Below are 27,106 nucleotides of genomic sequence, written 5' to 3' on the forward strand. Positions count from 1 at the left end.
TTTTTTTCATTTTTTATTTTTACAGGAAGCAGAAGCTAGTCCATAACTTTCCAAGTATAAGAAGCAGCAACATGAGTAGAATGAAGCTAAGTAAAGGGCAGGGATAGCCGAATCTCAAGTTAATAAGCTCAAGATTAAAGCAAAAGAGTTTGGGGAAAAGGTACGTCAGATATTCAGCTCTGCTCTAACTTTTAAAGCATTTGTGTTTCAGGTTCATGTCATCACATGGAAATTTCTTGTTTCTCTCTTAAAGGCTTTTAAAAAACTACATCAATAAACAGGTTCTGGGGCTTCCCTGGTGGCGCAGTGGTTGAGAGTCTGCCTGCCGATGCAGGGGACGTGGGTTCGTGCCCCGGTCCGGGAAGATCCCACATGCCACGGAGTGGCTGGGCCCGTGAGCCATGGCCACTGAGCCTGCGCGTCTGGAGCCTGTGCTCCGCAACAGGAGAGGCCACAGCAGTGAGAGGCCCGCGTACCGCAAAAAAAAACAAAAAAACAAAAAAACAACTGGTTCTGACAAAATTTTCCTATATTTATTAATTCTACTTGTCCAGGGAGTATGAAGCACTAAGCATTTGAGTGGGATGCACACTGTATTTACGATTCTCAAATGCTTAATTCTAGGTTAATGTGCAGGCTCTGAGCTCCAGGGCCTAGATTCATGTGGGTAGAACCGTCAGAAGTCCAGGGAGCAAAGATGATTAAAGAAGCACAGATGGATCTGCTTGAAATTCTAAGTGAACTCCTTCTATTGTGGGCAAGTATGTGACTTTGTATCATATTGATATGGAGACCCCAGGGGGACACGTTTAAAATTGAGGCCATGGGGCTTCCCCAGTGGCGCAGTGGTTGAGAGTCCTCCTGCCGATTCAGGGGACACGGGTTCGTGCCCTGGCCCGGGAGGATCCCACATGCCACAGAGTGGCTGGGCCCATGAGCCATGGCCGCTGAGCCTGTGCGTCCGGAGCCTGTGCTCCGCAACGGGAGAGGCCACAACAGTGAGAGGCCCGCGTACAGCAAAAAAAAAAAAAAAAAAAAAAAAAAAATTGAGGCCATGAATGAGAACAAATGCAAGAGTCCTGCTTTTTAGCTATCTTCCCTAAAACAGAGAAAGGGACTGTCTACATCTCTGGTCCACCAAACTTTAGTTCTGATCCAATAGTAGGGGCCAGTGCCCTAATTTTCCTGGTAAAGTGATAGAGTGACAGCACTAAACTGTAGGCTTGGCAGCATCATTATCTTAGTCTGTTCAGGCTGCCATAACAGAATACCAGAGACTGAATGGCTTACAAACTACAAATATTTCTCATGGTTCTGGAGGCTGGGAAGTCCAAGGTCATGGTGCTGGCAGATTTGGTATCTGGTGAGGGCCACTTCCCTGTAGACGGCCCTCTTCCCACTGTAACCTCCCATGGTAGAAAGAGAAGGAAGAAGCTCTCTGGGGTCTTTTTTGCATAAGGGCATTAATCCCAGTCACAAGGACTCAACCCTCATGACCTAATCACTTCCCAAAGGCCCCATCTCCTACTACCATCACCATGGGGGTTAGGATTTCAACCTATGAATTTTGTGGGCGGGGACACAAACTTCATATTGTGGCAGTTAGAGTAGCCTAAGCTTCCTCATTGAGATTGTTCCCAGAAACACAGTTTTAAAGTGTGATCTGGCTTTAGAAGGAGAGAATTAAAGGGGGTTGGATACCCTCCACAGAATGCCTACAGAGTACTTAGCACAGGCACCATCATTTCAGTTTTAAAAACATGGTACATGCTTGGTCTTTCTTATTTATTATAAATGAATTACTAATAACCGTTCAAGATAAGTAGATAGGGCAGCCAATAATAAATACTACCTTATGGGAGGGCGAAGGATCTCTTTTGAAGAAGAGACTGGTTGGTTATATTGAATATATTTGGCTCCAAATATGAGAAATATGAGACATTTGCAGACTCCAGAAATTTCCTATCGATGAGCAAGTAGTTGTCTCAGGGATAAGGCCTATATGGAGAGATCCAGTTAAGTGGTTTGAACTCTGGCCTCAGTTTGAGAAGTGTTATGGCCTCAGATTGGGGTCTTCTGTGCAGAACCTGCCCAGCAACCCCACGTAATGGATTTGTTTAGGGAAATACTTCACACGTGCGGCAATTGCACTCAGCTGCAGGAGGTCGAAGGGCCTCGGAAACAGATGTAATGCATTCGACTTTGTCACGATTATTTCCAACAAAGAATAAAATGAGTGAAGCAGAAATTGCTTCTGAGAGGCCAGAGATGAATAGGAAAATCGTCCTTGGCAGTGCAATGACTAACTGTTTTCCATTCACAGGAGGAGAGCCTGAAATTCCTTCAACTGTCATAAACCAAAGGAAAAGGTTTTCTCATAGAACTGTGCATCAGGTCTGTGGAGCAAATCGGTGATGTGGCTAGTGTCTCCCTCATGGGGTCTTCTATAGAGGGTGCTGCCTTCGCTGGCAATGCAAGGCGAGCAAAAAATTGAGTGACCGAGCACACCCTTGCGGTGAATTACCGGTGTCTGCTTTCTCTGATGCAGACAATTGCCTCAATTCCCTGCCTCCCTTTGAAGCTAATGAAGAGTTGGCTAAGTCCTGCTTATGTCTGGAAAGCACTGGGTTTGGTTCTTGGTATGCGTTGCACTAATGAAAGTCACAGGAATCTCACAGAACACGCTGATATTCTGTTTTTCAGGTTCATGAAGAATGACCAGTCCTTGTTTATAAAGGACAGAGGCTGGAGAAGTACAAGGAGGTACTGTTTTATGGCCAGAAACTTAAGTTGCATTTGAAACATACACTTAATTTTTTTACTGAAGTATAGTTGATATACAACGTTATATTAGTTTCAGGTGTACAACACAGTGAGTCGACATTTGTAAATTATACTCCATTTAAAGTTATTATAAAATGTTGGTTATATTCCTTGTGCTGTACATTGCATCCTTGTGCCTCATTTATTTTATACCTAGTAGTTTGTACCTCTTAATCCCCTTCCCCTCCCTCTACTCCTCCCGCTACTGGTGACCACTAGTTTGTTCTCTGTATCTATAAGTCTCTGTTTTGATATATCCACTCATTTGTGAAACAGACATTTTAAAAAACATGTTTATGCTGTGTCAAAAGTAGTTTAAACAAGGTGATCAGAAAATGAAATAATAAAAGGGAATATTGTTGCTTCCAAGTGTAGTGGGGATTTTTTTGATTTTTTTTTTAACTTTCCTCAGAGGCAAGTAAACATTTCCCATGAAAAATTAAATAGATGCAAGAATCTTTTAAATTCTGATGTTAAAAAAATACTTTGTCCATATTGCTTCTTAATGAGTAATATTCACAGAAGACATGAGCTATGTTATGGTCCACGGGGACTAAGGCATATTGGTAAATGGTTATTACTGAAGTTAGTGAACTCTGCTGGCCTTATTTCTACATCCGTGAGTCTATATTTTTAGCCACTAATGGTGGGAGACAACAGGCTTTTCTTAGCATTCTATAGTGATTTACATATAGTCATAGTTGGTCATTTTGCACTTGTAGGTAAAACCCTCCTGCTGGACAACCATGTAGGCTACATACTTGTGCAATACTGAAACAACACCCACTCAAGATGTTCAGATCAGTGATAGCTGGTATGCTGTCTTTGTATTGTACCAGTTTGGCTAAGCTGGAGGTACGTTTCCTGTGTGGTTCTGGATTAAAGTTGGTCACAAGAGAAATATGCACCAGATTTGAGAGGAAGAAGTGAAGGAACAGCTGGGTTCTTTCTGTGCTCATAAGGTCATTGTATGGCCCCAGGCACAGTGATAGCTGGCAACTATTACTCCAGGCTAAAAAGGTGAGTTAGCTGGGATGGGCCACAGCTCTGTGGACCCACAGCTCTCTCAGCTCCTGTCAGAATCCTCGCCCGGCAGGTATGCAGCTCCATGGCAATGGGCGCCAGCTTATCATCTTACAGGTCACTCACAGTGTTGACTTTGGAGGCCCTGAGAGACTGCATGGGGTCCAGTTTGTTCTTATAAATTCCAGTCCATCCTCAGTCCGTGTCCAGCTGTCCTTCCTGACCGCTGGCACAACTGACCGACAGCGACCTCAGGCCCAGCACCGGATGCAGAGGGGACAGCCTGGTGCAGACTTCTTCACCAGTGTCCACAGTTCTATAATGTTGAATCTCTATAATAAATCCTTATTCTGTCGTTCTCAGCAGTCTGCCTCTCTGATCCAACCTGCTTCACACAGGTGGCTCTAAGATTAATTCAGGGACTCAGCGGCGTTGAAGGACACAGAGTCCTTCTTGTCCACCATCCTCAATGTGTTGGCTTTGGTCTTTAAATTTATCACCCTCATCACCGTAAGTAAGTAGACTAGAGCAATTCTGAGCACTTTCTCCTCACCAAGTGTCTTATGTGCTTTTTTCTAAAGTTTTTCTTTAAGCGTCCTTAATACTTTACCGTTTGTGATGAACACTGGTCACAACATTGTAGCAAATACCTGAAGTCAACAGAGCTATGTGCAAAGTAGGAGATTGTGAAAGAAGTCCAGCTGATAAAGAAAATTGGATCAGGTAGTATTTTTTGTTGTTAACATCTTTATTGGGGTATGATTGCTTTACAATCGTGTGTTAGTTTCTGCTTTATAACAAAGTGAATCAGTTATACATATGTTCCCATATCTCTTCCCTCTTGCATCTCCCTCCCTCCCACCCTCCCTATCCCACCCCTCCAGGCGGTCACAAAGCCCCGAGCCCCTGTGCTGTGCGGCTGCTTCCCACTAGCTATCTATTTTATATTTGGTAGTGTATATATGTCCATGCCTCTCTCTCGATCAGATAGTATTAATACACAATTGAGGATTGGTTTTCTCCTGTAAGCTATACGGTTAAAAACTTGAATAAGTTAACAAAAGTCTTGGTTTGGCTTTCTTTCTTTTATATTGATGATGAAATTGAGAACAGATCATCTAGTCAGCTGAATTATCCATTCTTTCCTTGCATAAAATTTATGAAAATCTAAATTTATTAGAAATCTGATTAACAATATGACAACTGAGCCAAAAGAGTAAATCAAATTATCTTCATAACTAGGGTCACTCGGCTATGCAAACCCTGGTGTTGAAGGGTACAACCCAACCCCAGAGATGTCAATTCTTGAGTTGATAGGGCCCTTTGCACCCTGGGTAGTCTTAGAGATACTGACATTCTTACTCTTTGGGGCTCCTAAGACTCACCATACTAAATCTAGTTGATTAAACTGATATTAACCATTCATATAAAACTAGAGTACAATACTTTAGCAAATCCATTGCCTGTTTTCTAGGCTCTGGTTTTTCACCTTTTCACTATAGTGACTTCTGCTTCTACCACTCACCCATCATTAGTTAATCAGATTTTGAATCATCTCTTAGTGATTCATTTCTTCTGAGTTCTTGGAGGAAACCTCACTGTAGCCTCCTGGGCTGATTGCAGCAGGAATGTAAATGAATGGGATAGTTCTTTTCCAAGCTGAACTGGAACCCTTGGCATCCAGGCATTTATAATCTTGATGCATGTAGGGGGGTCAATGAATGATTCTTAGGGCGTGAGAAAGAAGGTAATTATTCTCTTTCCACTATCACAAGTCTTTGCAATGGCAGAATTGTTGGGTCATGACAAGCCATTGCTGGAATCGCAGTGAAGAAAGGGGAGGTGAGATCACTGGATATTAAGGATGTTTGTGCTGTGTTGTCAATTCCTGTCTTCACTTCCTTTACTGAATGAATATTCTGAAAGAGCCTAGAACCAAGAAAAATGGACTCAAAATCACCGTTGTTCATGTCAGAATAACCATTTTTATCTTAAGTATTTAAATGCTGGTAGTGTTTTGTTTTGTTTTTTGGAAGGAGGGAGCTTTAAGCTACTGTTTGCATCTGTAATCCAAGATCCATGAGACAGTTATAAAATAAGTAGTTATGAAGTCTGGGTCTTATCAGTTAATTTTAATTTTCCTGCTAGATGTTCCTGAGATTTTAACAAGTAGAAAAAGAAGTTTACCCCACTCTTTACTGTTATTTACTCTGATTAATGGAACTCATAAATAATAAAAGGTTTGCAGCAAAAAGGAAGTATGCAATCACGCTATAATTCGTAAGTGAATTATAAGTTCTGAAGGAACCTAGAAGTGACTGGAAAAGTGTAGAAGGTCAGCAGTCTGAGTCCGGGCAGAAATTATAGTCTGCTTTTCTCTTCTTTATCTGTCTGTATTGCCTTCCACTCCTATGCAATCCCATGTTTCCACCAGAATAATAAGTATATTGGTACATAGTGCCATTTGAAATCATCTTTACAAATAACAGTTGGAGATGATAAGAGCACACACTTATTTAAGCAAGTAGAGCATGTTTAATTACAGTGGGAAAAGCCTAAGTGTATTTTTTTCCCCATTCTATTATCCTGCAATCCCTCCTGCCTTTTTTTCTGTGTAAAAGTCCTGCATGATGATGTGTGAATCAGTCAAAACTTCAATTACCTTTTACAGTAGCATCCTTATACTATAAATAGTTTGATAAAGGAAATGCCTTACCACGTTTTCTTCTTCATTACCGTCATGTCTAGGTCTCTGATCAGTAGATGGACGCTCCTCTACAAGAAAAAACAGAACTTAAAAAAACGTGGCTTTGCAAACACCCAAATTCTCCCTTATTCCCTCCTCAGTATAATTATATTATTAGAAGCACGTTAGTTACTCCCCTCTTCAAATCTTTTTTCCAACAAACAGCATTAAAAATGAATTTAATGTACAAATACCTCATCAGAAACAGACAGCAGTAAATTCTTATGGCTGTTTCAGGGTCCTCCAAAGCAGGGATAAAGGCAATTCAACCAGGCCAGCAATTCCTGGCTCTTTAAGATTGTTGGCCTGATTCCTACCAGATATAAACAATGGAAAATAGCCAAGGTGGTGATGGATAGGAAAAAGAGACATAATGTCATTTCTCAAGGAAGGCCTTCCTTCTGGGTCTTGCTAAAATCTAGGATAATTTATACTAAGGGCATTTTAAAACAGAGTAATAGAAAAGGGACTTTAAAAAGAAAACATACATATGAAACAACAGCCTGGGAACTGGAGGTTTTGTGACTTTTAGTTTAACAGCTTGAAATATATTTTCAGCCCACCTAACTACAGAACTGTGGAACTTCTTTTTATTTTAAGTGGTCAATACCCTAACATGGTTTTTTCTGATATCTCCTGACTGCTCCTCCAGAATCAGGATCCATCCTGCTCTCTGCCACGGGAAGCTGACCTGGATGGGTTCTACCTGCAGGGCTTCTCTGCCCTCTGGTTTCCAGTTGGGGTGGAGATCAAAGGGAGGGAAGGGCAAAATCAGGTACTTATTCTAGCTCCTTCCCTATAGTCTATCTGTGTCCTCTGAGTGAAGGTCGCCCTCACAACACAGCTTGTTCCATGACTCTCCTTGCAGGTTTTGGGCACTGCTCTTTCTTCTTGTCCCTTCAAGTTCAGGTTTTCTAGCAAAGTTCTGGGGGAATGCACTATCTTCTGTGCTCCCCTTTGTCCAGTTTTGAGTGTGCCAGGTACTTTGTGTTGGACTTGTGCACATTTCCAATATAGAAACTAAACCATCCTTCTTGAGCAGTATGTAGTGGCCCCTCTCCTATAATTGGAACCTATCTAATCACAAGTATCATCATATTAGGGTTTACATGTGGGGGACAAACTAGACTACCTGCAACCTCCCATCTTTTTCTACTTCTGGCAGCTAAGAGGAGCAACAAGTAAGGGGACTGACCTATTAGTATAAACAATCACAGGGCTACAACTGGTGAAATTCTCACTCACTATCACCCTTAAAATCCTACCTTCAATAATGGTGTCTGCTATATCAAATAACCCTAACTTCAGCGGGGGCAATAGGCAAATATCAATCAAAATAAGGGACATGGGATCTATTTAAACCTCCCAGGACACTCAGAGCTTTCTTGGAGAGATTATGAAAGGAGGGAGAGCTTCTTGGGCCCTAGATCTACCTCTGCCACTGGTTAGCTGGGTCATCTTAGGTGGTGCTTATAAAAGTCTGTTTCACATACCTACTTAGAATTTGTGTTAACTTTCTGGATTCTAGTTTTCTGATCTGTAAAATGTGGAAATAAGTAAATTCAAGCTTTTCATAGATCTAATTCTGTTGATAAAAGCAAAGTCTTTTTAGAAGTCCTGTGACCATGGAATCTTAATGTATCATGTTAAATTACTACAAGTAATTAAACTGCTATAAGTAACACAGTTTTCTAGCAGAAAACTTAGAAAAAAGTTTTTTTAAAAACTTAACAAGGATTAAAATAAAATAGCCAATCAAGGACAATGCTGTTTTGAGCAGTAGCAACTGTAGGCGAAACTCAAAGAAAGCGAAAACAGAGCCCAGGGACTTAAGGAAGTCCAGACATAATAGAAGTACCTGGGCAGATGTGTGGTGGAGAGATGTGTAGTACCTCTCTACAAAGGCAAAGAACGTTTTGGCTTCTTTTCAGCTATTTTTCAATGCAAGATAATTCAGATCATCCTGTGTATTATTTTACTGCCATATCTAAATTTTCTCTCTTTAGTAGAAAAAAGAGAAATAAAACAACTTAAATAACACGTGACTTTCAATTCATTTAATCAATTTCCTGTTATTATTAAAATATTCAATGGGGCTTCCCTGGTGGCGCAGCGGTTGGGGGTCCGCCTGCCAATGCAGGGGACGCGGGTTCGTGCCCCGGTCCGGGAGGATCCCACATGCCGCGGAGCGGCTGGGCCCGTGGGCCTTGGCCGCTGAGCCTGCACGTCCGGAGCCTGTGCTCCGCGGCGGGAGGGCCACAACAGTGAGAGGCCCGCGTGCCGCCAAAAAAAAAAAAAAAAAAAAAAAAAAAAAAAAAAATTCAATGAAAAACTGGCAGTGTGATTCAATGGATGTGCTTGTATATAGCTTGCTGTGTCTCTGACCATTTAACTCAGGATAATTTCCTAGAAGTAAATAGTTAGGTGGAAATGTGGGCACCTTTTAAAGAATTTTTGAAAAAGTTTAAAAACAGCTCTGCAGAAAATTCAGATCTATTTACATGCCTAGCAGCAGTGTAGGTGTGCAGCTGCAGGTGTATGTTTGATACACCTCTACCTGAACACCCAGGCACAAGACCAAATCCTCCATGAGATATTACCTGTGTCGGAAGACATGCATCTTCTTGATTTAACAGCTAGAGTTAACAAAATTGCCACCATGACTGCCACCAATGTTGAAATTATTCCGACAACTGTTCCTTGACTTGCTTCAACAAAAAGTCTATAAGCTGGAAGAAAAGTTACCAGAAAATAAAAGAAAATGTATAGACGGTGAGTAGAGTATATTTACTAATTTTATAACTAGCTATTTCTGCGTTCTGGATGGGAGACAGATTTCATATTAGTGAAAAAACTCTTCCTAGTGAAAAGACCCATTAAAGATATGAACAACAGCCCTGTCTGGACCAGAGTTGTTCATGAGCATAAATAATAACTCCCAACCTCAATGTGTCTATTGTGGGAAACCTGCCAAAGCTGTGACATTAACCAATTTGGGGCCTAGTGGGGATGAGAGTCAGGAGAGAAAAAGTCTGAAAACTTGAGAGACAATGAGTCTTCTATGTATTTTAAGTCTCTATTGTTTTTTACTGTAATAAGATAATCAACACACTTTTACAAAGGAATAATTATGACTACAAACTAGCCTCAGCCTAGTGTATTCCTTGGGAGATGAAGGGAGGTTGCAGTGTACCCTTGGCTTGGACAAGGCAGGATCCTAGAGGAATACAGATGAGCAGTGCAGAGGGGATGAGAAGAGTTGAGTAGGAGCCATGATCTTGAGTAAAAGGTGACAGGTGACCACCAGGATAACCGATAGTGCTTGGAGCTCCTCAGGAATAACTGGAGGAGCCAGAACTCTTTTCAGCATCTTGGTTGGAACTAGCATTGTTATAATTGGTATTAAAGGAAGTGGGGAACTCAGAAGCCAGAAACTTGGAGACCTTGAGTAACCAAAGTCAGAACCAGCTAATCTTATAATCCACGTTCTACCAAAGAGTAAGGAGCAAGCATTAGAGAACAGAGGTCAAATTCAGGGGGGAAGATAATTATGGCTTTTCTTTAAAATGAACAGCTCTATATAATGGATGTCAGTTTTTATGAATATACTTTTACTTAATGTTTTACAACCAATAAAACATTTATCTCTCCACACATTTGTCATCCTGAAATTCTATACCCACGTAGAGAAGGAGTAATTAAGTAGGAATGTTGACTTCCTAAAGTGTTTTCATAGGCATATTTTTCCTCCTGAAGAAAATTCTGCAATGTATAGCTTCTTACTTTATCCATGACCCTCAGTTCCCCCATCTGTAAAGGGATTTGTCCAAGATCACATATTGATTCAGCAGCAAAATTTAGCAAGAATTATTTAATTTCATTCAATTCAGTGCAACCTTTCTAGAGAAGATCCAGACTCTAGGAATCATAAGCCCCACTATCTGGGCCTCCTTTTCAAATACTGCAGTATTTCCTGGGCAAGGCAGCAAGCAGAAAATTGCAGTTCAGTACAGAACAGCAAGTTTCCTTGAAAGAGTGTTTCTCCTGTTCCCTGCCCCGATGGGGTAGTTCCTGCTATAGACCTCTTTCTGGGGGGAAGTATGGGCAAACCCTCTTGCAGTCTCAACTGACCAGTATTTTACTTCAGAATGAGAGGTTCTGAAAAGCTTTTCTTTGACAGAGGTGGAATGGTCATGATGCTTCACTTTGTGTAAACTGAAAATTAGACCTCTAATTAGAAAGATGGGCCAGATGTGGTCTTCAGACTGTTTCTTCCTGATTATTTTTCTAAACTCCAAAATGAATCCAACAGTTAAGAAAATAGAATTAAAGCTTAACTGTATTTTATGTAAAAGTGACAGTCCTATTTTGGGGAAAAATAGGAGCTTCATCTGCATCTCAGTTTTCAGTACCCTCAAAGTAGCAACTCTACAAAGGGAGTGTTATCACTCAGTGTCTTGAAGTTTCTATCTATTTGAAGTTGTCCTTGACCCAAGGACAACTCTGTATTCTTATCTCCAAAACGCACTACATAGAATCTCCAAACCTTCAAATCTGTTATTTCTCCTAATTTTCATAACTATAATGATAAAAATATTTCTAAAACATACGTTCCACTGACATATTTTAATAAAGAATAGAAAGAGGAGTGCCGTGGTCTCCCATGATGTCAAGTTGATCACTTAAGGGTAAGGGTGATCAGCCCACCTTGAAAGTCAACTTCATGAGTACACAGTCTATGACTCTATGGATACTGGACTAGAAATATTTTAATTAATGAGTTTTACCAGTTAGCTACCAATAGAGGTAAGAAAAAAATGAGCCGAATCAGGCATACACGTAATGTTTCAAATGCCCTTTGGTAACTGTTTTCACCAGATTCACAGACCATGCTTCCCCAGCATCCAGCAGAGTCCAAATTCTAACTTCCTCCTGTACCTACACAGCTTCAACTCCCCAAACCCAGACCCTGAGGCACAGTGGTAACAGGAACTGAAGATGCTCAGCCCACAGAGTAACAAAACATATAGGTTCCCTCTTCATTTCTGAAGCCCTGAAACCCTAAAAAGGAAATCTTCTGGGAGTAATTTCTTTTTTTTCAATGCAAGACTTGCCTGTGGTTGAAGGAAGGAGATTGTCTTGACTGGAAGTATCCCTGTAAACAGTATTTTCAGAAATTCTATTCAAAGGTATTCTTGAAATGGCAACCTAATTTTCCTGTTTGATGTTCACAATCTCTAATGCTGTACCCGAAACCCATTATGCAACCCTACTTGTAACTTACCTACATACAGTGTTTGGATGGTGAGTAAAGTGTATTTGCTTGAAGAAATGTTGCACAGGTATTCTCCACTGTCTGAAAGACGAAGATCCTTCAAAGTCAAAGAGAAGTCATGCAGGTTTATCAGAATTTTGTTCCGTGAAAGTAGGGGTTCATTGATGATTGTTTCTTGTGAGGAGTTCAGAAAGTGAGCCAGGACCAAAGAATTCCCACTGTCCACCCTGGACCAAGTGACCCTGAAATCTTCATTTGGTAGGAAAAAACTGTTTTCAGGTTTACACGAGAGTGAAACATTTTCCCTTTCATTTTTACGAAGGCCATCTAAAAACAGAATAGAAAAGTAAAGATTAATGAAAACAAAATTTTCAAATGAATTTTCTAAGTTACACCTAGAAATATCTTTGAAAATACCTTTTGGAAAGCAATGAAATATTTGTACTGTGGAGTTTATTAAAAGCTTTACTACTACTATTTCAAAGTCTCCCACCAAGGTTAAGCTTAGGCTTCAGGAGACCTAAGCCTGGGCCAGCTAGGGAGGTGACACACCTGGTTTTTAACTCCTACAGCCTGGCGGTGATCACTCAAGAATGTTGCTATGGTTATCAGCCTTTTAAACTCAGTGATCTTCCTCTGCTGACCCTGAGTGCTGGAGTTACGTCCTTGTCACTATCTACACCGTGGCAGTCTCTGCTAATTTCATGGTCTCAACCACTTCTTAATCTCTCTTTCAAGACAGAGTCTCTTTTCTTGCACGTAAGAAGTATATTTCTAACTGTGCAGGTAATTCCTCACTGGACCGAGCTCTTAGAACAGGGACTCTGCTGGGTATTCTTAGCTTGTCCCTCCAGAGCTAACTCCATCTTGTCCTTCCTATTCTCTAGTTCTGTCAGCTGGCCTCTATGGACTACCATGAATTGTTCTCCCTGGTTCTAGACATACCTACTTTGCAGTCCACCTGTGCGAGAGTGATGCCAAAGCAAGCCATCTAAAATGCCACTTCCAGTCGCTCCAATATTTCATATCCTTCTTTGGCTCCATACTACCTCCAGGGCTGGCTCAAGCTCTTCAGCAAGATGAAGCCATTTGATCTGGTTTTTGCCTTCTCCTCTAGGCTTATCTTTTGATACTTCAGTTTAACCCTCAACCATTTATATTTCCACAAATTCAAGCAATATTTACTCCTCTGTGCTTTTGTGTCTAGTATGTTTTTTGCCTGGAATGCCTATGTTCTCCTGGAATTTCCTACTGCTCTTTTAAAATTCTGCCCTTATGCAACTTCCTTAAGCATATGTTCTGTAAAAACCTGACCCACACCCAACCATGGTGAACAGAATTACTCACTCTCTTTGTATGCTGCATTCCTGGTTTAGTTTTATTTTTACATGTTTGTACTAGATGCTGTGGATCCAGAAGTAAGAGTCCACAGCATCTAGTACACATCCGGTTCTTAAGTTCACAGTCTGAGAGTGACAAAGCTTGGTACATAATAGATCCTCAACAAGACAAAATAACGCTGAGCCTAAGGAACTGTTGGAACTCCAGGATACTCATTTCTGAATAAACATGAGAAATTATGATTTTCCTTAGAAAATATTTGCAATTTAATATTTTCAACCCTTTCCCATGATTCCATTGCTGCCTGGCTGATGAACAGAGAACACTGGCTGCTCACACTATTGACATCATATAAAGGTAGTGAATAGTTCATATTTTTAGTGTCTTCTTGGTGAATATTTTGAGAATTTGAAACTCAGGGGTAGAGGCAGGGCCAAGATGGCAGAGTAGGAGGACCCTAAGCTCACCTCCTCCCACAGACACACTAAAACTACAACTACATATAGAACAACTCTCTCTGAGAATGACCTGAAGACCAGCAGAATGGCTCATCTATAACTAAGGATATAAAGAAAAAAATACACCAAGGTGAATAGGAGGGGAAGAGAAGTGATCTAGTCAGGACCCACACCCATGAGGGAGACCCTGCACTGCTCCAGCTCCACCCCTGTCAAGGCAGTAGTCCTCATATGCCCCAGGAAAAGCCCTGGCCTGTGCCAGACTCCAGCTCTAGCCCCCCTGGCTCCAGCCTGCACCTACCAAGGCTGCACCCCCAGCATGCCCCAGAAGAAGCCCTGGCCTGTGATTGGCTCAGCTCTAGTCCCCACCCCTCACCAAGGCAGCAGCCCCCAACACACCTCAGGAGAAGCCCCAGTCCATACCAGGCTCCAACTCTAGCCCACCCCACCCCCCAGCTCCAGCCCGTGCCAGTGATAGCCCTGGTATGCCCCAGAAAAGGCCTCTCTCCATGCTTGCTTCATATCCAGCTCTCCCACCAAAGCCACTGGGCACACGGAGACTGCATAGGGAGACTCTCACAAAAGGACATACCTTCAAGATTGAGATAGGTAATTGTCTTGCCTAGTTTTATAAACACAAACAGAGAGTTGAACAAATTGAAAAGACAGAGAAATATGTCCCAAATGAAAGAACTACCCTAATGAAATGGAGATAAGTAGTTTACCTGATAAAGAGTTCAAAGCAATGGTCATTAAAATGCTCACCAGGGGCTTCCCTGGTGGCGCAGTGGTTGAGAGTCCACCTGCCGATGCAGGGGATGCGGGTTTGTGCCCCGGTTCGGGAGGATCCCACGTGCCGCGGAGCGGCTGGGCTCGTGAGCCATGGCCGCTGGGCCTGTGCGTCCGGAGCCTGTGCTCCGCAAAGGGAGAGGCAGCAACAGTGAGAGGCCCGAGTACGGCAAAAAAAAAAAAAACACAACAAAAAATGCTCACCAAACTCAATAAAAGAACAGAGGAACACAGTAAGAACTTCAACAAAGAATTAGAAAATATAAAAAAGAGCTGAAGAATACAATAACTGAAATGAAAATTGGAATCAAGAGCAGATTAGGTAATACAGAAGAATGCATAAGTGACCTGGAAGATAGAATAGTGGAAACCACCCAATCAGAACAGCAAAAAAGAAAAAATACATTTTTAAAATGAGGATAGTTTAAGGGGACCTCTGGGACAACATCAAGCATACTAACATTCATATTATAGGTGTTCCAGAAGGAGAAAAGAGAAAGGGGTAGAAAACATATTTGATGAAATAATGGCTAAAAATTCCCCTAATCTGAAGAAGGAAAAAGATATTCAGGTCCAGGAATCTCAAAGAGTCCCAAACAAGATGAACCCAAAGAGATCTACACCAACATATCATAATCGAAATGGCAAAAGTTAAAGACAAAAAAATTTTCAAGGCAGCAAGAGAAAAACAAAGAGTCACATAAAAGGGAACTCTTATAAGACCATCAGCTAATTTTTCAGCAGAAACTTTGCAGTCTAGAAGGGAGTGATATGATAGATTTAAAATTCTGAAAGGGGAAAAACCCTACAACCTAGGTTACTCTACCAAGGAAGGTTATCATTCAGAATTGAAGAAAAAATAGTTTCCCAGATAAGCAAATGGTCTTAAATGACACATTAGACTAAATGGACTTAATAGATAACTAGAAACCATTCCATACAAAAAAACATCAGAATATACATTCTTTTCAACTTCACATGGAACATTCTCCAGGATAGGTCACAATGCTAGGTTATAAAACAAGTCTCAATAAATTTAAGAAGACTGAAATCATATCAAGCATCTTTTCTGACTACAATAGTATAAAGCTAGAAATCAATTATGGAAAACTGGAAATAGCACAAACATGGAGACTAAACAATATGCTACTAAAAAACAAAGTGTTGATGAAGAAATAAAAGAGGAAATCAAAAAACACCTTGAGACAAATGAAAATAGAAACACAATGTTCCAAAATCTATGGGATGCATCACAAGCAATTCTAAGAGGGAAGTATATCACGATACTGGCCCACCTCAAGAAACAAGAAAAATCTCAAATGACATATCTTTTCTAAAGGATATAGAAAAAGAAAAATGAATAAAGACCAAAGCTAGTATAGAAATGAAATACCAAAGGTCAGAGTGAAAATAAACGAAGTAGAGACCAAAAAACAATAGAAAAGATCAATGAAACTAAGAGCTGTTTCTTTGAAAAGATAAACAAAATTGGAAAAACCTTTAGCCAGACTCATCAAGAAAAAAAGATGTGCTAAATAAATAAAATTAGAAAGAGGAGAAGTTACAACCAATATCACAGAAATACAATCATCAGAGAATACTATAAACAGTTATACATCAACAAATAGGACAACCTGGAAGAAATGGATAAGCTCCTAGAAACTTATACTCTTCCAGGACTAATTTAGGAGGAAATAGAAAAGCTGAACAGACTGATTTCTAGTAATGAAACTGAATCAGTACTAAAAAAATTCCAACAAACAAAAGTCCAGGATGAAATGGCTTCACAGGAGAATTCTACCAAATATTTAAAGAAGAGTTAATATCTATCCTTCTCAAACTATTCCAAAAAATTGAAGAGGAGAGAACACTTCCAAACACATTCTACAATGCCACATTACCCTGATACCAAACCAATCAAAGACACTACAAGAAATGAAAATTACTGGCCAATATCCCCCAAAAAATTAGATTCAAAAATCATCAACAAAATATTGTAAGCCAAATTAATTCAACAACACATTAAAAGGATCATATGTTATGATCAAGAATAATTTTTCCCAGGGATGCAAGAATGGTTTAATATCCATCAATCAATCAATCTGATATACCACATTAATAAAGCAAAGGATAAAAATCACATGATCATCTCAAAAGATGCAGAAAAAGCATTTGACAAAATTCAACAACCACTTATGATAAAAACTCTCAACAAAGTTGGTTTGGAGAGAACATACATTCACATAAAAAGGCCATATATAACAAACCCACAGGTAACGTCATACTCAAGGGTGAAAAGCTGAAAGCTTTTCCTCTAAGATCAGGAACAAGACAAGGATGCCACTCTTGCCACTTCTATTTAACATAGTATTGGAAATCCTAGCTACAGCAATCAGACAAGAAAAAAAAAAAAATAAAAGGCAACCCAAATTAGAAGAAAAGAATCCAAATTGTTGCTATTTGCAGATGACATGATACCATACATAAAAAACCCACAAAATCTCCACCAAAAAGCTATTAGAATAAACAAATTCAATAAATTTGCAGGATACAGAGTCAATGTACAAAAAATCAGTTGGGTTTCTGTACATTAATAAAAAATATCAGAAAGAGAAATTAAGAAAAGTCTTATTTATAATTAAATAAAAAAGAATGAAATATGTAGGAATAAATCTAACCAAGGACATGAAAGACCTGTACTTTGAAAACTGTAAGACACTGATAAAAGAAATTGAAAACAATACAAATAAATGGAAAGCTATTCTGTGTACATGGATTGGAAAAAGTTAACATTGTTAAAACGTCCATACTACCCAAAGCAATCTACAGATCCAATGCAACCTCTATCAAAATACCCATGACATTTTTCACAGAACTAGAACAAATAATTCTAAAGTTTGTGTGGAAACACAAATTATTGATGATTAGTGATTTTTTTTGGCCAAATAGCCAAAAAAATCTTCAGAAAGAAGAAAGCTAGAGTTATCATGCTCCCTGACTTCAAACTACACTACAAAGCTATAGTAATCAAAATAGTATGGTACTGGCACAAAGCTCAGACACATAGATCACTGGAACCGAATAGAGCACCCAGAAATAAACCCATGCACTTATGGTCAATTAATCTACAACAAAGGAGGCAAAAATATACAGTGGAAAAAAGACAGTCTCCTTAATAAGTGGTGTTGTGAAAACTAGACAGCTATATGTAAAAGAATAAAACTAGAATATTTTCTCATACCATATACAAAAATAAACTCACAACAAGTTAAAGACTTAAATGTAGGAACTGAAATCATAAAATTCCTGGAAGAAAATATAGGTAGTATGCTCTTTGATATAAGTCTTAACAATACTTTTTTGATCTGTCTCCTCAGGCAAGGGCAACAAAAGCAAAAATAAACAAATGAGACCTAATCAAATTTTAAAACTTTTACACAGGGATGGAACCCATCAGTAAAACTGAAAGGTGACCTACTGAAAGGTAGAAGATATTTGTAAATGATATAATACCTGGTAAGGGTTTAATATCCAAAACATATAAAGAACTCATACAACTCAATATGAAACAAACAAACAAAAAAAGATCTGATTTTTAAAAATGGGCAGAGGCCTGAGTAGACATTTTCCCAAATAAGACATACAGATGACCAACAGGCACATGAAAAGATGTTCAACATCACTAATCATCAGGGAAATGCAAATCAATGCAACTGCAGTGAGATATCACCTCACACCTGTCAGAATCACTGTTATCAAAAAGACAACAAATAACAAGTGTCGGTGAGGATGTGGAGAAAAGGGAATCCTTGTGCACTGTTGGTGGGAATTTAAATTGGTGCAGTCACTATGGAAAACATGATGGAGGTTCCTCAAAAATTAAAAACAGAACTACCATATGATCCAGGAATTTGACTCCTGTGTATTTATCTGAAGAAAACAAACACACTAATTCAAAAAGATATATGCACCCCAATGTTCATAGCTCATAAAACAATTATTTACAATAGCCAAGATATGTAGGCAACCAAGTGCCCATTGACAGCTGAATGGATAAAGAAGATTTGAGTTACACAGACACACAAAGTAGAATATTACCAAGCCATAAATAAAGAATAAAATCTTGCTATTGTGACAACATGGATGGACCTGGAGGGTATTATAATTAGTAAAATAAGTAGAGAAATAAAGACGAATGCTGTATGTTTTCACTTATATGTGGAATCTAAAAAACAAACATAATAAAACAGAAACAGACTCACAGATACAGAGAACAAACTAGCGGTTACCAGAAGGGAGAGGGATGGGAAGAGAAGCGAAATAGTTAAAGATGATTAAGAGATACAAATTTTCAGTTACAAAATAAATAAGTCACAAAGATGTAATGTCCAGCACAAGGAATATAGTCAATATTTTATAATAACTTTGTATGGTGTGTAATCTATAAAAATATCACTATGTTTTATACCCCAAACTAATATAATATTGTAAGTCAACTATACTTCAATAAATTTAAATATTAAAAAAAAGAAACTCAGGGGAAGAAAAGGCCAAAAAGGAAAGCTAACCTCCACTTTCACCATATAATAGAGATTTACAGAAAAAATTTGCTTTGCTTCTAGTGAAGTATAAAAGAATATTGATAATTTTCCTCAGAATTAGATAAATGGTGCCAAATTAATTTTTCTTCTCCTTAAACTCCTCTTAAACAGTAGCTTATAGATATAGAGACTGGTGAGAGTTTGGGTTTGTTCAAATAAATGAGAGGAAGGAGTAGAGGTGCTGATAAAGATTAATGGGCTAATACTACTTAAGAAGACTAAACAGAAAGAGACTAAACAGAAGCAAGACTAATTTCTGTTGGTTGAAAAACTGGCAAGAATCAGAGGTTGTGACCTGCTCGGAAACAAGTATCCTTTCCTTCTCCTCTGATCTTCTAAAGTCCAATGCAGGTAGAAAATTCTATGTAGAAGAACCATAGAGAAATACAGTAATGTTCATGGATGTATTTTCTGCTTTCCATTTCACAATTGTTTTCCTTCAACTCATAAACACCTTGCAAGGTAAGAGTTACTTCCATTTTACCAACCAGGAACCAGCGCTCAGAAGTAAAAATGACTGTGTGAGGTAACAGAGCCAGTAATATTAGATCTGGGACTCCAGTCCTGGTCTTCTAACTGCTGCAAATGCATTTCCTTCCTTTGTGTTCTTCTCTTAACCTGTAAATCAAACCCCATTCCCTCCCAATCTCTGACAGCACAGGTACACAGAAAGCCTTGTGGAGCCTACCTTTCATTGTCCATCTCCCTGTCCATGTTTGCTTCAGCAATGTGTTTTCAATAGCACATTGATAAGATGAATTTGATCCTGTAATATTTACTCTACTGTTAATATAAAAAGGACCCAAAGATCCGATTTCTTCCTTATTGTTTTCAGAGATTGGTGTATTATCCACTTCCCATGTGATAATTGGATAAGGATAAACACTTAACACATTGCATATTAAGAAGCTGTTTGTGGTGTTCTTTTCATACTTCATCACAGGTGTGACAAAAGCTATGTGGGAGAAAGAAGGGCACGTGAGGAACTGTCATTAGCTTCTTTTTAGCCCATCTGCGCAGAACACATTATTTTAATACCCATGAAATGAAAAGCTAAGCTTTGCGAGCAAAACTTGGCAGTTTCTGAAAGGAAAAACAGCAAAAACTCTGTAGAACCTTAAGATATAGTCTGGTGATCTACAAGGAAAAAAGAGCATGTATGGATACATAGCAACTAGCAAGCTCAATTCTCTAGAAAGAATTCTAGAAAAAAATCTAATGGCCTCACTGAGCAGTCAAAATGTGGGTGTCAAAGCTGATAAACTAGAGCTCACGCAGCAGTTTGTACTCTTCAGGTACTGACTCAGAGCCTTTTTGATTCTTTGTTTACCCATAATTCTTAGATTTCTGAGTCAAGGTCTGAAGCAGATAAATGGAACAGAGGGAGAAAGAACATGAGCTAGATAAAACAACCCATTAGAAAATGCCCCTCCCAATAAATAAATGATTAGATAAATGAAGTTAATACAAACAGGAGGAAAGCATATAGTATTACAATTAACTTCATTTAGAAAACAGAAAAATGTAATTTAAATCAATTCAATATTTTTAAGCTATCATATTGGCAGAATGTCTTAAGATGGGTAATATTAGGTGTTGATAAGACTTAAGGGGAAAATGTATACTCTTATGCTGCTGGTATATATGCCATATTAAAATTTTACTTCTGATACTTTTGTTTCAGACCATTTCCCAGTATTAAATATAAGGATGTTCATCACAACATTTTTTGTAACGTAAAACACTAGAAATACCTAAATACTTACTAATGGAGGAACGGGTGCATCAATTATAGCATGTCTAAACTATGAGACACTATGCATTAAAAATAATGAGGTAGTTTGTATGTATTATCTTGGAAGGAAGCCCATAGCATATTAAATTAAGAAGAAGGCATTACAGAAAACATGGAATGGTATCATTGTCATGTTTTGTAAAATGGTATATGTACACTTACCTCCCACTTTTAGGACCACTTTGTTTATGATTTTTCCAAGTGATGTTCCCACGTAGCATATGTAAGTTCCTTCATCCTGAAGCTTTAATCTTTTGAAAGATAGGGAGGCATTCCCATTGTGAATTTCATCAAGGAAGAGGGATGTCCTATTTACATATCTGGGATCTTGCTTTTTCAACTGGTCACTGTTTTTGTAGTATGAGTAAACATAGTTATCTTGATTCTTCCAGTGAACTACAACATCGGGCCCACTCTCAAATGAGCAAGGGAGAATTACATCTTCATCAAGTCTTCCAATGACTATTTGCTCACTCATAGGAATATGACCTATGGAAGCTAAAAAGAACGTATCTAAAAACAAGAGCAGTTATGAAGAGAATTAGTGATGGGTGCTTATCAAGCGTTATACCAGGACTACCTAGAAGAACTATCCTAGGTCAGCAGCCTGATCATTAACAGACCACATCATCTATCAAGAACACTTGCTAGTCTAATTACTAGAAACAAGCCATGAAGCTCTATGTTTGAGTGTCTGAAATTTCAATCGAGTATCTGTTGTATTCAATGTAACCATGAGAATTGACAACAGCATAAAGCATAGGAACTTTGTTCCATGCTTGATCAATAGTCTCATCTCTCCTCTGATCCTGGCCTGCTACAGTTGCTGGAAATTATGTATGTTATATAAATTAAAGATTCCTGTTGATTTTTATTTCCTGAACACATTCATTTTTAACACCTACTATAACAATAACAAATTAGTTTATCCAGCTAGCTGGAGCTAGCAGGCCCTAAAAGAATAGAATAAACTTAACTTGGCTGGGTTAGGAAATATTTGGAGCATGTAGAAGACAATGCTGCATTAAGGGGTCTGTTGGGAATATGTAGACATTAGTTTCAAGAAAGGGTGCACATAAGAGGAGGAGTCCAAAAGGGGAAATGAAGTGATTCATTTATTTTGGCTTTAAGACAACTCTCAGGATATACTATGAGTCCATCAAAATATAGTTAAGGAATATTATTCTGGATATAAATGTAGAGGTCCAATCCTCCTAATATATATGTTTGTATATGTGTGTGTGTGTGTATATATATATACATATATATGTATATATATATGTGTATATATATATATATATATATATATATATATTTACTGTCAACTTCAGAAGGTGATTTTAAAAAGCAAATGGACTCATCACAATCAGGTTTTTGCAAAGAAAATCTACTTACCCATTTCATAATCACTGAAGGCAGTATCCAGATTTTTTAACCAATTCATAAAACATTTTAGTAGATCATATGCCCTATCTATGAATTCTGTGATATTTGCACTGGAAAGGACCTTATCTTACGGACAATGGACTAAACTCCTTTGACCTTGCTCAAAGCTACCCTAGATGGGATAATCGGGTGTTCATATGGCCTTGTCACAAAGTCTTTTTCCTCTGCCCCCTCCTCTGAGGCTCTTTCCACTCTATGTCCCACTTTGCCTTAGAGAGATTTAGTCTATCTCTGTACCAAGTGCTAGAGGAATGTGGCATCAAGCTGAGAAGAAAGACATGGAAAGGTGGGAAAGAAAAGGAGTGTTTTTGTCGACCTCCCTAATTGCTCTACTAAAAACCTCTAATATTTCATTGGATAATTTAAAATGCCTGCCACAGGGCCTAGCAAAGCTGATAACGCCTTTTGTCAAGTGTCAAGTAAGTACCAAGCTTACACTTAAAAAGAAAAAACCAAATCAACCAATCAATCAAACTTGCCTTTCTAGTGATTTTATATTTGGTAGCAGATAACAGATTAGAAAGAACCTTAGAGTAGATAGAAGAAAAGTTAGAAAAGTTGACAAGCTATGGCTACAGAGGAAACAGCTCCCTTGCCTTGTGGCTCATGTTCCTATCTAATGATACAAACAACTGACACTTGGGTGTATTATAAAGATGCTTACCTTGAGATCCACATAGAGATGGTATAAGAATGAAGAAGAAAGAGCTGCCTGTGCCTTCATGTCATGTGGAGGTTGTATTAGTTATACTATCAAAGAGAAGCAAAATATACAAGTTACAGATTTTAAGTACAAACAGGAATTGGAAAAGAAAGAATTAAAGTGTCTGCCTATAGGAGATTCATTAAATTAACTACGGTACATTCACACAAATAATTCTTCTGCAACCATTAAAGATAATACTGTAAAATATGGGTCAATGGCATCAAAAGAAGCTCTTAATGTTACAGGAGAAAAATCAGATTACAATGCTACTTTTAAGAAGCATGGTCCCTTTTTAAAAGCACACACATTTCTGCACATAGGAGGCTGACATGACATATCACTAAATTTACAGAAGGATGTTAACTCTGAAGAACAGGTTTCACATCTAAAGCAGTACCTGTTACATAATAGGTATTGAAAAATGGCTGTTGAATGAATAAAGATTTGGTATACGTTAAATAGCGGTTCTCTGGATAATAGTTTTTGTCGGTTATTTTTAAAGCTTTCTACAGTGGACATGTATTGCTTTTCTAGGAAATATACTAAAAATAAATTCAATTAAATATTAAATGCCGAGGCTTCCGGAAAGATGGCGGAAGAGAAAGACGCGGAGATCACCTTCCTCCCCACAGATACACCAGAAATACATCTACACGTGAAACAACTCCTACAGAACACCTACTGAACGCTGGCAGAAGACCTCAGACCTCCCAAAAGCCAAGAAAACCCCCACGTACATGGGTAGGGCAAAAGAAAAAAGAATAAACAGAGACAAAAGGATAGGGACAGGACCTGCACCTGTGGGAGAGAGCTGTAAAGGAGGAAAGGTTTCCACACACTAGGAAGCCCCTTCGCGGGCGGAGACTGCAGGTGGCGGAGGGGGAAAGCTTCGGAGCCGCGGAGAAGAGCACAGCAACAGGGGTGAGGAAGGGCAAAGCGGGGTGAGATTCCCGCACAGAGGATCAGTGCTGACCGGCACTCACCAGGCCGAGAGGCTTGTCTGCTCACTCGCCGGGGCGGGCGGGGCTGGGAGCTGAGTCTCGGGCTTCGGTCAGAACGCCGGATTGGCAGCGTGAAGACAGCCTGAAGGAGGCTAGCGCACCACAGCTGGCCGGGAGGGAGTCCGGGGAAAAGTCTGGACCTGCCGAAGAGGCAAGAAACTTTTTCTTCCCTCTTTGTTTCCTGGTGCGCGAGGAGAGGGGATTAAGAGCGCTGCTTAAAGGAGCTCCAGAGACGGGAGCGAGCCGGAGCTAAAAGCTCAGACCCCAGAGACGGGAATGAGAAGCTAAGGCTGCTGCTGCCGCCACCAAGAAGCCTGTGTGCGAGCACAGGTCGCTATCCACACCTCCCTTTCGGGGAACCTGTGCAGCCCGCCACTGCCAGGGTCCCGGGACCCAGGGACAACTCCCCCGGGAGAACGCACGGCACGCCTCAGGCTGGTGCAACGTCACGCCGGCCTCTGCCGCCGCAGGCCCGCCCCGCACTCCGTGCCCCTCCCTCCCCGGGCCTGAGTGAGCCAGAGCCCTCGAATCAGCTGCTCCTTTAACCCCGTCCTGTCTGAGCGAAGAACAGACGCCCTCCTGCGGCCTACACGCAGAGGCGGGGCCCAATCCAAAGCTGAGCCCCCGGGAGCTGTGAGAACAAAGAAGAGAAAGGGAAATCTCTCCCAGCAGCCTCAGAAGCAGCGGATTAAAGCTCCACAATCAACTTGATGTACGCTGCATCTGTGGAATACATGAATAGACAACGAATCATCCGAAATTGAGGAGGTGGACTTTGAGAGCAAGATTTATGATTTTTTCCCCTTTCCCTCTTTGTGAGTGTGTATGTGTAGGCTTCTGTGTGAGATTTTGTCTGTATGGCGTTGCTTCCACCATTTGCCCTAGGGTTCTATCCGTCCTTTTTTTTTCTTTTATCTTTAAAAATGTTTTTTCTTAATATTATTTTATTTTAATAACTTTATTATATTTTATCATACTTTATTTTACTTTATCTTCTTTCCTTCTTTCTTTTTTCCTTCCTTCCCTCCTTCCCTCCTTCCTTCCTCCCTCCCTCCCTCCCACCCTCCCGCCCTCTTTCCTTTCTTTCTTTCTTCCTTCCTTCCTTCCTTCCTTCTTCTACTAATTCTTTCTTTCTACTATTTCTCCCTTTTATTCTGAGCCATGTGGATGAAAGGCTCTTGGTGCTGCAGCCAGGAGTCAGTGCTGTGCCTCTGAGGTGGAAGAGCCAACTTCAGGACACTGGTCCACAAGAGACCTCCCAGCTCCACATAATATCAAACAGCGAAAATCTCCCAGAGATCTCCATCTCAACACCAGCACCCAGCTTCACTCAACGACCAGCAAGCTACAGTGCTGAACATCCTATGCCAAACAACTAGCAAGACAGGAACACAACCCCACCCATTAGCAGAGAGGCTGCATAAAATCATAGTAAGGCCACAGACACCCCAAAACACACCACCAGACGTGGACCTGCCCACAAGAAAGACAAGATCCAGCCTCATCCACCAGAACACAGGCACTAGTTGCCTCCAACAGGAAGCCTACACAACCCACTGAACCAACTTTAGCCACTGGGGGCAGACACCAAAAACAATGGGAACTACGAACCTGCAGCCTGCAAAAAGGAGACCCCAAACACAGTAAGATAAGCAAAATTAGAAGACAGAAAAACACACCACACATGAAGGAGCAAGATAAAAACCCACCAGACCTAACAAATGAAGAGGAAATAGGCAGTCTACCTGAAAAAGAATTCAGAATAATGATAGTAAAGATGATCCAAAATCTTGGAAATACAATGGACAAAATGCAAGAAACATTCAACAAGGACCTAGAAGAACTAAAGATGAAACAAACAACGATGAACAACACAATAAATGAAATTAAAAATACTCTAGATGGGATCAATAGCAGAAAAACTGAGGCAGAAGAACGGAGAAGTGACCTGGAAGATAAAATAGTGGAAATAACTACTGCAGAGCAGAATAAAGAAAAAAGAATGAAAAGAAATGAGGACAGTCTCAGAGACCTCTGGGACAACATTAAACACAACAACATACAAATTATAGGGGTTCCAGAAGAAGAAGAGAAAAAGAAAGGGACTGAGAAAATATTTGAAGAGATTATAGTTGAAAACTTCCCTAATATGGGAAAGGAAATACTCAATCAAGTCCAGGAAGCACAGAGAGTCCCATACAGGATAAATCCAAGGAGAAACACGCCAAGACATATATTAATCAAACTGTCAAAAATTAAATACAAAGAAAACATATTAAAAGCAGCAAGGGAAAAACAACAAATAACACACAAGGGAATCCCCATAAGGTTAACAGCTGATCTTTCAGCAGAAACTCTGCAAGCCAGAAGGGACTGGCAGGACATATTTAAAGTGATGAAGGAGAAAAACCTGCAACCAAGATTACCCAGCAAGGATCTCATTCAGATTTAATGGAGAAATTAAAACCTTTACAGACAAGCAAAAGCTGAGAGAGTTCAGCACCACCAAACCAGCTTTACAACAAATGCTAAAGGAACTTCTCTAGGCAAGAAACACAAGAGAAGGAAAAGACCTACAATAACAAACCCCAAACAATTAAGAAAATGGGAATAGGAATATACATATCGATAATTACCTTAAATGTAAATGGACTAGATGCTCCCACCAAAAGACACAGATTGGCTCAATGGATACAAAAACAAGACCGATATATTTGCTGTCTACAAGAGACCCACTTCAGACCTAGAGACACATACAGACTGAAAGTAAGGGGATGGAAAAAGATATTTCATGCAAATGGAAACCAAAAGAAAGCTGGAGTAGCAATTCTCATATCAGACAAAATAGACTTTAAAATAAAGACTATTAGAAGAGATAAAGAAGGACACTACATAATGATCAAGCGATCGATCCAAGAAGAAGATATAACAATTGTAAATATTTATGCACCCAACATAGGAGCACCTCAATACATAAGGCAAATACTAACAGCCGTTAAAGGGGAAATCGACAGTAACACATTCATAGTAGGGGACTTTAACACCCCACTTTCACTAATGGACAGATCATTCAAAATGAAAATAAATAAGGAAACACAAGCT

At 39.7% G+C, this 27,106-nt stretch overlaps 2 protein-coding genes across 10 annotated transcripts in view; one reads left to right on the plus strand and one right to left on the minus strand.

The window, feature by feature from the left end:
- The window catches only part of MYH15 (myosin heavy chain 15), a 172,509-nt gene extending 172,198 nt beyond the window's left edge, over positions 1–311 (plus strand). The window contains 1 exon segment of the mRNA XM_073804646.1: positions 26–311. Coding sequence (XP_073660747.1) covers positions 26–277 — 252 coding nt within the window. The 3' untranslated portion in view covers positions 278–311.
- Positions 312–4,727: 4,416 nt separating this feature from the next.
- HHLA2 (HHLA2 member of B7 family) overlaps positions 4,728–27,106 on the minus strand; it is a 160,482-nt gene continuing 138,103 nt past the window's right edge. For 2 of the 9 annotated variants that reach the window (XM_073804258.1, XM_073804259.1), the window contains exons 3-9: positions 22,962–23,047; positions 21,014–21,364; positions 19,745–20,011; positions 11,877–12,194; positions 9,193–9,321; positions 6,563–6,621; positions 4,728–5,775 (exon numbers count right to left, since the gene is read on the minus strand). In XM_073804258.1, coding sequence (XP_073660359.1) covers positions 5,728–5,775; positions 6,563–6,621; positions 9,193–9,321; positions 11,877–12,194; positions 19,745–20,011; positions 21,014–21,329 — 1,137 coding nt within the window. In that variant the 5' untranslated portion in view covers positions 21,330–21,364; positions 22,962–23,047 and the 3' untranslated portion in view covers positions 4,728–5,727. Of the gene's footprint in view, positions 5,776–6,562; positions 8,593–9,192; positions 9,322–11,876; positions 12,195–19,744; positions 20,012–21,013; positions 21,365–22,961; positions 23,048–23,986; positions 24,145–27,106 lie in introns of those variants that run through there. The other 7 variants (XM_073804260.1, XR_012331534.1, XR_012331532.1 and 4 more) reach the window with 7 other exon arrangements.

This window comes from Tursiops truncatus, chromosome 4 (genome assembly GCF_011762595.2).
Source record: "Tursiops truncatus isolate mTurTru1 chromosome 4, mTurTru1.mat.Y, whole genome shotgun sequence".
Taxonomy (NCBI): Eukaryota; Metazoa; Chordata; class Mammalia; order Artiodactyla; family Delphinidae; genus Tursiops; species Tursiops truncatus.